The 15,438-nt window shown below is 35.6% G+C and overlaps 2 protein-coding genes across 3 annotated transcripts; one reads left to right on the forward strand and one right to left on the reverse strand.

Moving 5' to 3' along the window:
* Positions 1–514: 514 nt before the first annotated feature.
* Positions 515–9,317, forward strand: LOC145208746 (uncharacterized; the record flags this gene model as incomplete). Its single annotated transcript, XM_080079018.1, has 10 exons — positions 515–724; positions 983–1,090; positions 1,819–1,986; positions 2,711–2,895; positions 3,416–3,645; positions 3,806–4,013; positions 4,587–4,725; positions 7,892–8,069; positions 8,563–8,765; positions 8,882–9,317. Coding segments are annotated over 10 exons (1,667 nt in total), but the record flags the coding sequence as incomplete, so codon positions are not given.
* A 1,667-nt stretch (positions 9,318–10,984) lies between these two features.
* On the reverse strand, positions 10,985–15,431 carry LOC145208745 (uncharacterized). 2 transcript variants are annotated; one of them, XM_080079015.1, is made up of 18 exons: positions 15,268–15,431; positions 15,073–15,212; positions 14,800–15,004; positions 14,646–14,744; positions 14,381–14,586; positions 14,178–14,325; positions 13,773–13,918; positions 13,433–13,722; positions 13,198–13,352; positions 12,918–13,141; positions 12,737–12,862; positions 12,539–12,664; positions 12,409–12,477; positions 12,091–12,173; positions 11,828–11,951; positions 11,647–11,758; positions 11,478–11,536; positions 10,985–11,409 (listed from the first exon to the last, which is right to left on the reverse strand). In XM_080079015.1, the coding sequence occupies exons 3-18, from the start codon at positions 14,972–14,974 to the stop codon at positions 11,287–11,289; spliced, it is 2,265 nt and encodes a 754-aa protein (XP_079935141.1). In that variant the 5' UTR covers positions 14,975–15,004; positions 15,073–15,212; positions 15,268–15,431; the 3' UTR covers positions 10,985–11,286. The 2 variants fall into 2 exon arrangements, with proteins under 2 accessions (XP_079935141.1, XP_079935143.1); XM_080079017.1 differs by lacking the exon at positions 12,539–12,664.
* Positions 15,432–15,438: the final 7 nt, after the last annotated feature.

The raw sequence follows: 15,438 nt of genomic DNA on the forward strand, positions 1-15,438 counted from the left end.
TAAGCCAGTGGTTCTCAACTCGTTTCGGACCATGGACCACCGCGCAAGTAAAAATAATATCGTGGATCATTTTATTTTTGAGCAAGATTGAAGTACACATACAAAACTACTATTTGGGCTTGAAACATAATTCTTTAAAACCGATTTTCAAGAAGTGAGATACAATTATTATCAGCTAACATTTCGATACTCTTTCAATATGTAATATGCAATAATCTGTAGTTTATCAACAAACTTAGTGGACGTCCTGTGCTGCCCAAAAAGTCATCATGGATCAATAACATATGGCATTTGACAAAATTATACTAATACAGAATAACATCAAACCACATTGACACAATAAATTTGCATTGCAACCCATTGCAAAGTGCTTAACAATAATGTTCAATGACTTTCTCAAAACGCTTGTTTTCCATCTGACCGTTACCGCATATTCACAACAGTTTGATTAAATTCACAAAAAAATCATGAATAACAGCTGTTTGTGATTCGTCAATTTTACTCTGTGTTTCAGTTCAAACAACACCACCTCCTAAATGCCGTGCACTGAGTCACGGGACAAACGCCATGCGAACTTGTGTCAAAGGAAACGCAAGTTACCAGCAAAAATGCACGTTCCAATGTAAACCGGGTTTCAAATTGTCGAGAGGATCCCTAATACGGACTTGCACTTGTTCTCAAAGTACTTGCAAATGGGACGGACGTCATACGTTTTGTCAGAAAAGTAAGTGACGTCAGAGCTTTTTTTATGACGTCATTGACGATTTTTTTCTGGTTATAAAGCATAAACTGTAGTCCCATTTTTTGTTAATTTTCACTTGTAAAATAATCAATGACGTCAAATCCAATGACATATCGATGACGTCATGCTTACGTAAGTTCGTACGTAAAAAATAAATAAACAGAAACAGGGTTACCAGCGATTAATGTGTAATGATGATTGTGTTATAAATCTTTTAATATTTCGTTTTTGTCCTTTTAGTTATAACTCCTGCCCCAGCACTGGACAGAAGGCAAAGGTGCAGTGGCAGAAAAGGAAGACTCCCTCGTCAATCTTACCCCACTCCGATATCTTTCACGCCATCTAGCGGTAAGAACGTTTTTTATGTCTGACAAACTGTGGCATTTTTAGGTTTGTGGTAGCACAGTCGCTGCTATGACGACAACTATTGCTACTTCAGGATTTATTTCACGATTTTAAACTATTCGCTGTAACGTTCTTAATGCAGTGGTTCCTAACCGGGGATGAATTTTTAAACTTGAGGGGAGGAATTTACTTTTATTATACATGTGCTTTATAAATAGACACTTAAGCTCTGTGAATATAACCTGTAAAGTTGATAAATGCCCCAATTTTAAATGATCTTTGTATGGTTTAGCTTCTACTATTTTGTATATTAGTGAGGAGTGAAAGTGTTTTGAAAAGTGAGGAATTCGTCGATAAAGGCTGGGAACCACTGTATTAGTGTATTAACTGTTCGACTAAGCTTAAGGTTAAGCAAGTTCTTTTATAAAACGCAACGTTTTTAATTTGTTACAAGCTTAAAATTGCAAATATTTTCCGTCAAAGGTGGCAGACCACTTAAATGTTTTTAACCATGAGTTAATCTGCTTCAAAAACTCCTCTACAGAAGTTTAGTGATAAAAATAACGGCCCAAACAGACGTAAAAACTGACATGCTTTATTATGTAAACGATTCGTCAAATGCTCATGCCATTATCAGTGATATGAAGAGCCACATCAGTTACAAATTTTGGATCCGTACATAGTGTTTCTGTTCAGAAGCTTCACAAAAAATATTTGTTTTCTTGTTGTAGACTCAACGAAGTACGATTACCACGAGCTTCTGCACAAATCTTTGTTGTTTTACGACGCGCAGAGGTCAGGATATAAAACAAACACCAGTCGCGTCCCTTGGAGGGGGGACTCGGACCTCCATGACGGCTGTGACGTAGGTCGGGACCTTACTGGTGGCTGGCATGACGGTAAGCCATTGACTTTGTGGATTTTAAAGAAAGATTGACCTCAAGGCATTTGTACAATATTTTGTTCGATATTTACCGATTTTTGTCTTTGTTTTTAAACGCAATCCCTTAAAAGCGCTGAAAGCAACCGTCAAAATGAAATCTCATTTGTGACTTAGCCTGCGTAACCATTTTGTGTGTTTACTTTGATTAAACGATATACTTTCAAATTTTGATGACCATGAGATAAGACTGACATATAGCACAGATACCTTGCTATGAGAATAAAAATGCCAATACAATTTCATAGCAGCTTGTGTGCCCTGTAACCTGCTTGCCTGGTGAATATGTGTACATTTCTATAATCGCTTGCAAATTGTATTGAAAAAATTGATTATAACTGCGGTCAAGTAAAGGTGTATAAATAAGTACATGGTATTTATAACCGGTGTCAGTATCAAAGGTAGGTGTGTCGTCTACTCATACTCGGTATTTACTTAAAATACGCTTGTTACCAGTGGTGGGATTCAAATTTTTTGTCAGCTGGTTCTATCACAAAGTCATATTTTTCAACCGGTTCTGTTACAAAAAGTCCATTGACAGTAACCAGTAATGCTAACCGGTTCGCTGACCTCATAAAATTTCGTGAGACGGTTCTATATAACCGGTGCGAACAGGCTGAATCCCACCACTGGGTGTTACTAATTGAATCACCCCTTTTATAACTGCTTGTTATACCTTACAGCCGGCGATCACGTAAAATTTGGATTTCCAATTGCTTCTGCAACTACAGTATTAGCTTGGGGAATGATTCTCTTCAAAGATGCCTACGTTGAGGCTGGGGAATGGCAGAACGCTCTTGATAACCTGAAGTGGTCAACTGACTACTTTATTAAAGCACATGCTGCTCCTAATGTGCTGTATGGTCAGGTAGGTTATACATGTACGCAATGGCAACCATTCTCTTAGGGTAGCAGTTATTTAACTGAGGGTGATTACCGCCAAAGAATTGATTTCAATTTTTTTCACAGCGTTTTCGACATTTCAGACATTGTCATGTGTTTTGTTTCGTGACGTTATCCTTTTGTGACGTCATAGTTTCAATTTTCATTTTTTAGTTATATGACGTCATTCCTTTGTGACTTCATCGTTTGAGATCATTTTTTAGTTTCATGACGTCATAGTTTTTAGTTTAATTTTAATTTTTTCCGTTTCAGGACGTCATCGTTTTTAGTTTTAATTTTGTTTTATGAGGTTATCCTTTTGTGACGTCATTGTTTTACTTAAAATTTTTTGAAAAGGAGTAAATGAATTTTTTTTTAATTTAGTGATTATTGTTTTTAAGTTTGGACATCTAGTTCTATATGGCATTAATTATTATACTTGTACTTTACAGGGTACACGCTTATTTCTATTTTACCTACGTTAACAGAGTAATTAACAATTTTAGGTTGGCGGTGGTGTGACTGATCATGACCATTGGGGAAGACCTGAAGAGGCAACGATTCGTCGGCCATCTTTTAAAATCACGGCATCGAGTCCAGGTAGCGATCTTGCCGGGGAAACGGCAGCTGCTATGGCCGCCAGTTCCATCGTGTTTAAAGCCGAAGGAATGGCAAGTTATGCGACCGAGTTGTTGAACCACGCGACAGAGCTCTACCAATTTGCAAGTCGATACAGGTAATTATTTCCGCTAGATAGCAGTAGAGATCAGTTTTGAATTTTGGGGGATTTGCCTTTTAAGGAAATCTTAACATATAATTTTTTCTTAAACAAAAATACGAAATTTTTTCCTAGTCTACATTTTACGTTTATATATTGATTTTTTTTTAATTTTTAGGGGATTTTACCACAAATCTATACCTGACGCTACCGAATATTACAAATCTTATGATTATAAAGACGAAATAGTCTGGGCATGTTTGTGGATCTATAAAGCCACTAAGAGCCCTGTACACCTCCGTGATTGCACATCGAAATATAATGGATTCCATATGTTCTATGTTGCATCAGAGTTTTCATGGTCTTCGAAAACAGCCGGAATTCAGGTATATTTTGGTTTACAACTTTTTTATTTTTTTGAGAAACCTGCTATTGTATGGAAACATGTGGCACGTTTGATTGTTTAATGTGCCTTAAATCACAATTAAAGAGGCTTATATTCAAAATTCAACCGTATTATAGCGTCAAATTTGTCTACAATTTTTTTTTTAATTTGCCACATATTTAACTACTTGCTATTTTTGGGACGTACCAGCTCATAAAATCTTTGATTGAGGTAAAAAAAAATATTTTTATGCCAATCCGTAATGTTATGCAGTTTTTGGTGCCCGTGGTACTAAGCAGCTTCCCACATCTGAATAATTGCACTTTTGTGTTTTGAGTTTAGTTTTGCTATTTTACCTAATTTCACCTTATTACCATACTTTTTACTAATTTAATACAATTCAAATAATTAATTGTTTTCATGACTATTTATTTCTTTTACTCTTTGTAACGTTTAAAATATAGAATTTCAAACATAAATTTTCAAAAACACATAAAAATTATTTGACATAGTTTTAAAAAAAAATATTTTAAACGATATTGTTCAAGTTTAGTATACATGCTCTGATTTTTAGCTTCTGATGGCAGAATCCACAAACCAGCAGAAATATCGCGACGTTGCCGATAAATTTGTCGTCTTTGCACGTGACACGGTTCCCAAAACACCTGGTGGTCTCGCCTTCTTCGGAAAATGGGGTTCTAACAGATACGCAGGTGAACATTAATCGGTCGATATCTCGTAGTTTTAAACTAGTATGTGTAAAGCTGTGGTTCTCAACCTGGGTTACCACTACCCTAAGTGGCGTGAGTGGACATACTACATCCACTAGCACCCTAAATGCGAGACGGGCATGCGAGCGTTTTTTGCACAATGTGCTCGAAAATGTGCAGGTCGAAATGTGCGCACATTTTTCGAAAATGTGCAGGTGCCAAAATGTGCAGGTCAAAATGTGCAGGTGCCGAAATGTGCAAGTCATAATGTGCAGGTGCCAAAATGTGCAGGTCAAAATGTGCAGGTGCCGAAATGTGCAAGTCATAATGTGCAGGTGCCAAAATGTGCAGTCGCTCAAATGAAGTATTGATATTTAACGTCAAACTATTGTTGTGGTCATAAATTGTGCCAAAAATATTAGTTATAAGTTATGACCTATAAATTAAAATCGGATTTAAGAGAAACTTGTAAAAATGCGTGTTGTGTTTGTTAGATATGGCAAAGCGTGAAATTATCTAGCATTCAGGAAATAGGAAACACTGTTTTTCAGACTAGATATGTACACGATCGTCACCTCAATCGGTTTGACTTTATTGTTTTTAATTTAAGGCCTGTTAGCTTGTAGCCTGCCCAGCTTCTATAGATTTTACAATTAGACAATAGTATACTCATATGACAGTCCAGCTATTGTTTCCGTCACGCTTGATTAACACTACACGCTTGTCGGATGCTTGCATTGAGTTTGGTGCTTTAAGAGCAAGCAAATGACAAAGCTGGGCTTGTATGGTCAGATTTATGCATCTACCCTGTATAATGTTACTACGTGGTTGTGATTGTGCTGTTGGAGAGTATTTAATGTACGTTTTATCTTTTTAGTACTTCTTTAAACGCTTTCAAGTGATTTTACCTAACATATTAAAGGGTGCATAAAGTTTATTACTAATTGATTTAAAGTCTGGTAAAAATAGAACTTTCCTAACTGGCTGTATCTTTGAACTGATGTTCAACGACTTTGGCCTCGACCAGGAACTCTGGACAGACGAAAGGTCAAGCTTGAACAAAGATCATGTTTTTTTCCAAAGTTACTCATTTTAAACTGTCAACAAAGGGTAATTTGAAGAAAAATTCAAGGCACCAAAACAATTGCTAGACATCATAACCACCAAGGAAACTGGTGCAGAAAACACAAGTCAAATTGCTATGATAAGTAACAAAGAGTTAAACACAACAGAGTATTTATGAGGATATGTTTTTTCAAGGCAAAAAACTAGTTTACGGAAGTTATCAAAATTGTCAGCATGTTGTCAACCATGCGACCACAGGGCCAGCTGATTTCTTTAGTGGAGCCAAAGTCTGGAGGTCTCGCTTATCCTTTTATGAGTTACTGCAACTTTTACAAAGTGCGTAAATGCCTGACAGGATGTTTACGGCCAGCCAACAAGCTAGATTTTTACTGCATTGCAAAAGTTACACTGATCCTCACAGAGTTTCCAAAAAAGACATATGTGAAATTCTAGAAGTTGCTGGACTACCATATGAGTATACTGTTATTAAACTCAAAACCAAGTCAAAGACCCAGCTGTCCAGTGATTTTTATTCAATGAAACAAATGAATTATTAGAAAGTTTTCCATCCTTTGGGTTATACTGCACAATTGACAAAAGGACTATATATGTGTCTTTGGAAGAAACTCAAATGACAACATTCAAAAAGAAAAGGACAACCACACAGTTGCCCAACTTAATGTTTGACATTTTTTATTTGTTTGAGGCTCATTTACATGACATAACTTGGTATATGGGTATTTAATTAGGTTAGTTTTGAAACCCACACAAATACTTGATGTGATGCCCTAATTTTAAGTTTGCTAAAACATTCATGTTATTGCTTCTGACTTGCTATTGTGTGGACCAGATGGCTAAAAAGACCTACTGTAGGAATATCATAATACACCAAAATATCATTAGATGCTTTTGCAAAATTTGTAATTGTTTCCTGACTAATATACAGAAACTAGATGATTGCCATTATGAACGAAAAAGGTGTATGTTTCATGTGGGATTGCAAATAAATAAACAAACTAAATCTGGCGTGAACAATTAGAGAGATAAAGAGACTGAAACAGCCAGAAAGAATATTAGGATAGGGAAAATATTTTTTTGAGACCGCTGTGGGCATTCTGTATTATATTTTTGGTAAAAAATATGTACAATGGTAACAAAACGGGTTTAGAAAAGGATAATACTGAGATGTCATGAAAAAAATGATGGATGTGCAATGCAAAAGTATAAGTTCTCACCATTTATATAGGCATCAGTTATTTACCACTGCATTTGTTTGAAACCACATTGTATTTTCAGTTATTTTTGCCCTGAAGGGTCATATTCTGTTCAGTTAAAAAACTTAATCCACTGCATTTAACAAGAAAAATAACATACCTATATAAGTTAATTGATTTGCACAGAACACTATTTAAAATAAAAATGCAGGGAAAGATATATAATAATTATGTAATTGGGACAAAAAATTGTTTGTGTGAAAGGGACAGAAAGACTTTTTTAGTATGAAAGGGAGAAATTTTGGCACCTGCACATTTTGACCTGCACATTTTGGCACCTGCACATTTTCGAAAAATGTGCGCATATTTTAACCTGCACATTTTGGCACCTGCACATTTTGACCTGCACATTTTGGCACCTGCACATTTTCGAAAAATGTGCGCACATTTTAACCTGCACATTTTGGCACCTGCACATTTTCGAAAAATGTGCGCACATTTCGACCTGCACATTTTGGCGCACATTGTGCAAATTCTTGCCGTAAGCCCTGTTGCTAAATGCACATGGGGACACTGTGAGCGATAATAGATATGCACACTGTAGCCATACACTTGTTTATGTGCAATACAGATTTGCATGTGTCTGGGCATACGCACGAGCTCCCAAAGCACACTACAAGGACCACAGTAGGCAACTGTTGATGTGCAAACTGCGGCCACACAACAAGACTAATTTAGTTGCTTGTTTATATGTATGACATATTTGTTTGTGTTCTGAAAATATGCGAACAATTTGTAATTACTTAAGCCCACAGATGAAAGAAAACACTGACCATGACATAATCAGCACAAACTGTTTTATCGAATTATTTATTCAAATTTTTACACAGCAAATGCGGCGTTTATTGCCCTGGCAACGGCAGCCACAACACGGAGCAGGGGCGCCACCAAGTGGGTGAATTTTGCCCGCCAGCAGATTTACTGTCTTCTTGGCGACGGAGATAACAAGAGAAGTTACGTTGTAGGCTTCGGAACAAACCCACCAACACACGTACACCACAAAGCAAGGTAAATATTATTGTTTTTTTCTTGGGGTTGCTATACCGTCCTTATTTCTAAGATTTTTCGTTATTTTTAAGGGTAATGTCTTAGAAAAAGTTTTAGCCCTTATTTCTTAGAAATGTCCTTGTTTTTGACTTGCGTCCTTATTTTATTTGACTAAATTACAGTCAAATCTCTTCTACAAGTAAAAGTAAACCTAGACCTGAGCTGTCGTGAGATGCACAAGTATTTTCTACAAACAAGAAGTTGCTGGAACAGAAAATTGTTTCTGGCAAAAATATGGCATATATATGTCATGGCTCGTATAAATTCAAAGATTGGTTTAAAAACGTTTGTTTCTTTGGTATGAAAATTGTAAAAAAAAACTTTTGGCTGTCGTTGTTTCCGGGTCCACGTCTATATCTCTGTTAATCATCCAATACACACAATAATATACAATATTATAATACAGGTTACTTAGCTTTGTCAATGACTTGCTGTTTTTATCTTGTCATTTCAGTTCTTGCCCAACATGGCGTCCAGGGCGGCACAGAATCTGTACATGGGCCGATTTTTCGAGCTCCAGACCCAACCCCCATGTATTGTACGGAGCGCTTGTCGGAGGTCCGGACAAAACTGGACGTTTTTCTGACACTCGAAAAAATTATGTTATCAATGAAGTCAGTTGTGATTATAATGCTGGATTTCAATCCGCCATCGCAGGTAGAAAACTTTTGTAACTTTTTTGGTAAAATTCTCTTTAATGCCTTTTTTGTGACTTTTTTTGCATTTTCGCTGTTTTTCAAGTTTAAAATAACCATTCTTTTTTGCATTTTTAGGTCTCAAACATTTCGTCATGCAAAGTCGCTCGGGATGATGTCATAATTCTACTTATTTCACAAATGCTTTCTACTAAACAGTAAAAAATCATTACCAAACACACACAAATATGTTTTGCGGTCAGCCAAACGTTTTTTGTTTTTGGTCAAAACGCCGATTTTCAGCCGCAAAAAGTGTTTTGCATACATCTTTTACGCATGTCACTTCATATATTTCGTCGTGTACGTTTTGTAATTAAATGTATTATGATTCATACTGTTTTGTAAACCCTTACATGATATCATCAACCTGTGTTGCAAGTACCTTTGTATAACAGTCGGTTTCTTATTGCATGTATTTGATTGTATCAATTAATTATCATAAACAATGCATAACACAAAGCGTTGTATTGTTCTAACAATCAGGGCGTTCGATAATACACAGCTGAAATCACGACTTTTGAGTTGCTTTAGTTTAATTCATAAGGTATCTTGAGACTAGTTACTGAATGTAGAACTAAGGATTCTTAAAGTTCATTTGCAGTTGGGCCTACTCAAAAAACAGGTAATGACAGCAATCGGATTTAAACAGCCGGTATTTTGTTTGCTTTTCGTGTTGGACGCTTTTATAAGCGTTAAAGGTAAGTATCATATCACTGTAATGCCATTAGTCTTAAAATGTGTTTTATGTAACCTATTTTACTAGCACTCGAATGTTATCATTGCTTAAGCTCGCCCAATCACGATGAATGTTTACAAACAGAAACATGTGGCAATGAGGTAAAATTAGTCGTTGAATGATTTACTGCACTGTGCTAAAAAATTGTAATTAGTTTTCCTTCAGCAACAGCTAGCATGTTGATTGGCTGCTTTCTAGCGTTTTTTGCTACTGTGCCTGTTAGATTATGTCCTTTTGGTAGTAGCATTTCTGTAAGAGTGTAGTTGAGTAAAGTGTATCGCATGTCTCTAGGTGTATTGTATTGAAACCATTTGTTTCAATGTGGTACAATTTAATTAGGAAAGGTGCTGGACCGAACTCCGTGTTTTGGGTGAGTACACCCAGATCACAAAAGGCTGTAAATCCACACAAGTTTGCTTGAGCCAAGAAGCACGAAACAGTTTGACATGCAAAAATGAATTGTCAAATCAAATTTGTGTTTATTGCTGTGAAGGAGATCTTTGCAATCGAAGACGTAAGTTACATCATTTTGATTGCACATGTATAAGGATTTCAAGTTTATGAATTGATTTTGAAAAAAAAAACATTGAAAAGGTTTAGTTAATTAAGTGACAACAATAAATAGTACATACTTTCGCAAGATGTAGACAAACTTGAGTAAAAATCAATATAACCGCAGCGCTTTGATGAAAGGTAACAAGCGATAACATTTAGTGCTGGTAAAACAAAAGTATAATGCTATTTTATATCTACTTAATTGTACAGCTCTTGAATGCCACAAGTGCTTGGCGGCCTCGAGTCATGAAGAATGCAATCAAGTAGAAACTTGCCAACCTGGGGGCAAGGTATAACAACAAATGTTTTCATCCCAACACAATTGTAAATTTTAACCCTACAGCTAGTAGTCACTTTAACCCTGTAATTCAAAAAATTTGTCGGTATTAGTTTTTTAAGATTTTTAACTTGACTTTTCTTAAGTTTTTCTTGACTTAATTCCATTTTGATGTCTTCAGGAAATTTGTTTGACCGAAATTCGTGTATTGGTTGAATTTTCCCTGATTACAAAAGGTTGTAAATCAACACAAGCTTGCTTGGGCCAGGAAGCACAAAACAGTTTGACATGCAACAATGAATTGCCAAATCAACAACAGGGCTTACGGCGAATATTTGCACAATGTGCGCAAAAATGTGCAGGTTAAAATGTGCGCACATTTTTCGAAAATGTGCAGGTGCCAAAATGTGCAGGTCAAAATGTGTGCACATTTTCCGAAAATGTGCAGGTGCCAAAATGTGCAGGTCAAAATGTGCAGGTGCCAAAATGTGCAGGGCAAAATGTGCAAGTTTTTTGTTCTTCTTATACAAACGAAACTTTGCTGACAGTACAAGTTAAAAATAAATTGTTTCTTCAATATTAAAAACTAAATAGCTCCTAAATAAACCACAAGTTTGTGTTTGAGTATTTTTTACTGGCATGTGGTATCTGAATGTATTAAACTACATAGCTCCTAAATAAACCACAAGTTTGTGTTTGAGTATTTTTTACTGGCATGCGGCATCTGAATGATTTCAACGAATATTCAATGTTTGATTGTGTTTGTTTTGCACTAAACAATAACAAACCAAATAAAAAAACATAAAAGAACGAACGTCAGCATAAAAAGACACAGTTAAAAGACAGCACTATTTGGCAATAGAAAACAATACAGACATTAACTTAAAAAATGAACTTAAGATGTATGTGCGGTGATTATAGATTATACCCAACACAAACCGGACACTCCCATTCCTCTTCTTCGGTGGGTGGTGGCTTTTGCTCAACCATGCCAATGCAACGTAAGTGGTAACATCTGTTACACTTAACGCAGCTAATCTGGCAACAATAGTAAACAAAAAATTAACTTTGTTGATGTAGGCTATAAATTTAAATTTTATAGTTACCGAATGCCTAAATGAGACTGCACCACCACCACAAGAACTGCAAATTTCATCAAGATTATCTACAAAAAAAAGGTTCCAACAAAATACTTTACATTGCAAAATACGATTACATAAAAACTATACTTCAAAAACTGCTAGTTTGCTCACATAATAGACAAAATAGCCACACCTGAACAGCACAAAATGCGGTTTGCAAAAAAATTCCTCATTTTTCTTATTTCAGAACAGGATGCATCAAAGTCCAGAGTTTCTTTAAATTCTTTTGCAAGGCACTCTGCAATCTATAGGTTTTGACGCATAGCTAAGATACTTGCTTTCCCGCAAGAAAATATTCCAAAACATACTTATACCTGTAACACAAAAACTCCACAACTATGAGAATCAGTTTGTTGTGGATGCTGAATTTCTCCATGTTTCCACTTTATGTCGCTGAGATAAGAATCCTTTGTATTTGCTCTCAAACTCAAATATTGCCTGGAAATTAAAAGTTCACAACACATTTGACACATTGTCCAAGCATGCAATTTATTCTGGTAAAGCTGATATATTGTCATGAAAATTTCTTTCTTTACTTTAAACAAAACAACTGATTCAAATAGTAATTTTTTCCTACCTAAATCTTTTTACCACATCACAGGTTGGACTTGAGCCAAAGGGATCAACCAGATATACAGTTTCGTAATGTATATTGACAATCTAGTAAAATAAACTGTATTTGAATATGTGATGCAGGGAACAGTTAGGTTTTCAGAGATTACACAAGGTTCTTAGTTGTTTTATTACATAGCCTACTTACAGACTATTTTCAAAGAATACAAAACAACCAATGTAAGTATGCTAGATTTATTTTGTCCACCAAATTTTACTCCTATGTGTGCAATACTGCCCAGGTCAAAAAGCCCTGTTTTAAACAAAAACAAAAAACTCCTACAAAAAGATTCCAATGATTTCCATTTTTGTGATATGCTCCAATAAGGGTGTTGTAATCGGAAAAATTGACCTAAAATCATAACGATGGTGTTAATCAGATTTGCATTACATTGTTTTCTAACGAACTACACCTTTCTCATTTGATGACGATGTAAAATCTTTTTGTTGTCGACAATACAGTTTACAATAAAACTGTCGATGACAAATGTTTGTTTGTCTGCACCTGCTGCAATTTGCTTTAAACTGTACTGTATGACCTAGATGATATTACACATATTGCTTGATATTGCTTCTTTTAAAAATAACAAATCAAAAACTGGCGAACTTACTGATGAATCAAGCCAGTTATCTGGAGCCAATGTACAAAACGATGCATGGCTTAAAATGCAAAATTCACCTGTGTTCAATTTGGAAACAATCATGTTGTGGGGTTTTGTTTGCCACAGTTGTGAAACCTGTACAATATGTATTGACACTTATAAAATTATTTTTCTTTATTGATAAACCCACTTGTGCTGATATTTCATTGCTTTCTTGGTAAGAAATGTTTTTGTTTTCATTGGCTTCTACCACAGCAACATTAGGCTTCAATGAAGCCTTTTTTGTTTTATCCTCATCTGTTTGGGGTTGAAGTTCAAACATTTCTTCCAATTTAGTGTTATGGTCTGTGTCTGTTAAATCTAGTTGAACTATGCTGGTTATGTCTTCCTTTTTTGTGGTGACCATGGGCCTTTCTGTGATAAGAGTTATTTGATAAGAGTTAACAAATTTGGGATAACTTGCTACATACTTGCAGGGGTTGCACTTTGCAAAGCACCAGCCACATGCCCAAAATCTCGTTTGGCTCTTCTAAAGTTGGCTTTGTTCACTTGATGATTATGAAGGTCCATACTCAGACGCGACATGAACATGAAGTTGGTGACACCCATTGATCCAAAAGAAGGCCTAATAAGTTTTTTTTAGCATCATTTGCTGCACAATGCTCAACTCTGTACACCACATTTAAAAATAATACTGTACACCACCTTTCCTTCTTCATAATAGCATTAGATTGCTCAGCTATACTGCTGTTCACAAACAAGTTTGAGCATAGACTAAGGTCTCTAAATGCTTTTTCAGCACAGCGTTTTTTGGTTTTGTGGTGAAACTTATCATTAAGACTGTAGTAGCTGGTGGAGTTTTGTTCAAGGTCCAACTCTACTGGTTTTAGGTTTCCTTTTTCTGCCAGTTGCACATTTTCCTTTGTCCAATTATACAGCATGCCTTTATTGGGTGAAAACAAATCTGGTTTTCTATTTTCGCCATGATGAGCAATCTGTAAAAAACTGCATTTAGTGTTTACAAATTTTGTAATTACTGACATACCTGTGCTGCAATGTCAGTAATAACAACATTTGGTTGTGACCTAAATGCCAAAATGCTATCTACATAGTCCCTTGCACTTTCCTGACGTAAAGTAAACTTTAGATATACAGCAATTCCATGAATACAACGAAAATGTACAATACCACCTGCAAAAAAACTTGTTTAAACATCATTAAAAATCTCCCTTTTTCAGACAAATAACAAAACTGTCTGTTTTTAGTTGGGAAAACAACCCCCATCAAAATGTTCATACCAATTGTTAAAAAAACTTAAAAATATTATTAGGTTATATACAACATGATCCATATGGCATGTATGCATCTACAATATTTTGGACAAAACAAATAGCCTGTAAATAACATTTTACTTAACATCACAAATCACTCCATTTAAACAAAAACTTACCGCCACATTTTTTTAAATGTTGAAACATTTTTGGATAAATTTCTTTGAATAAAATGAGCTCATTTAATCTGTTTATGAGATCTTCCACACCACCACTACTGTCAATGCCCAAAGTCATGCAAATTTGTTTCAGCTTTTTTGATGCAGTCTGTAAGATAGAAGCTGTAACAAACGTTTAGAAGTTTTAAGAAAGCAGTACTCACTGAATCTTTAGAGTGTAATGCCTCCAGAATTTCCTCTTGAGAGACTCCAACCATACCTTTGTTTGGTTTAACTTTGTTAGTGTTCAATATAGCAACCTTTTTAAACTCCGTGTTTGGAAGATATGTATTTGCTCGTGTCGCCATGCCCATCCAAGGAGCAATGGTGTCATAGCCAATAGCACAGGCCCAAGGGTTTTGTTTTGTTCCTAAAAACATGGTTTTTAATAACAGTTATTCAACCAGTTTTGTTGATTTAAAAGCCAACCGAAAAAACCACGTCCAATTATTTCCATAGTATACTGCAACCATTGGTCTTCTATGTCAACAGTGTCCTTGTAAACCTCTTTCTTTTTAAAGCTCTCAACTGTGCAATAATATGTTAACATGTGTTTTGAAAAACATATACCTAATAATCTCACTTGGAACTTGGCAGGTATTTTTCCAGTTGCCATCTCCAACAACAACTTTCGGTTCAGGACCACAAATAACACAAGAAAATCCATATTTACGGTCACTTAAAGCACAAAAATGATAAAAGGCATTTCTAATTCTATCAATAGGCATAGTAGTGGATATATCACCGAAAAAAATCATTTTTAAAGCAGTTTCAACGCCAACATGATTCTGCAAAACAGTTGTTTATGTTGTGTGTTGAAATAAAAAGTTTTTTTTTAAGTTGCTTTATAATTTACCTGCACTGCACGCAGCAAATAGCTGCACAGTCCCAATGACAATAGTGTGTGATTATTGTAGTTGTGGAATCCAGTCAAATACTCTTGAAAACGAATTGTAATGTTGCATTGGTTGCAAACTTTAGACTCAACTTTTATACCTGAATGTTTAAATGTTAGTAAATTCGCAAATGACAGTCACTTCAATAGGTTTACCCTTCCACACTTTTCCAAAGCCAAAAACAGTTGCTTGTACTATGCAGTCAGTCTTAATATCAGAATGGCCATGTGGACAATTACTTTCTGAAGGAATAAACTTTGATGGTGGAGGGTGGTCCTTCAGCAGTTCACTTGGTAAACTTTCTGGTATCAGTTTGCTTTTCAAAA

The sequence above is a fragment of the Phallusia mammillata genome, unplaced genomic scaffold (genome assembly GCF_965637545.1).
Source record: "Phallusia mammillata unplaced genomic scaffold, kaPhaMamm4.hap1.1 HAP1_SCAFFOLD_347, whole genome shotgun sequence".
NCBI lineage: Eukaryota > Metazoa > Chordata > Ascidiacea > Phlebobranchia > Ascidiidae > Phallusia > Phallusia mammillata.

What these genes read in the sequence shown, in the direction of transcription:
- LOC145208745 (XM_080079015.1), bottom strand. Translation starts at nt 14,974, where the DNA reads ATGATTTTTTTCGGTGATATATCCACTACTATGCCTATTGATAGAATT. An exon ending in AAATACCTGCCAAGTTCCAA is followed by an intron (nt 14,745 to 14,799) that starts GTGAGATTATTA and finishes ATTATTGCACAG; the next exon opens with TTGAGAGCTTTAAAAAGAAA. An exon ending in ACATTTAAAAAAATGTGGCG is followed by an intron (nt 13,919 to 14,177) that starts GTAAGTTTTTGT and finishes GTTTTTTTGCAG; the next exon opens with GTGGTATTGTACATTTTCGT.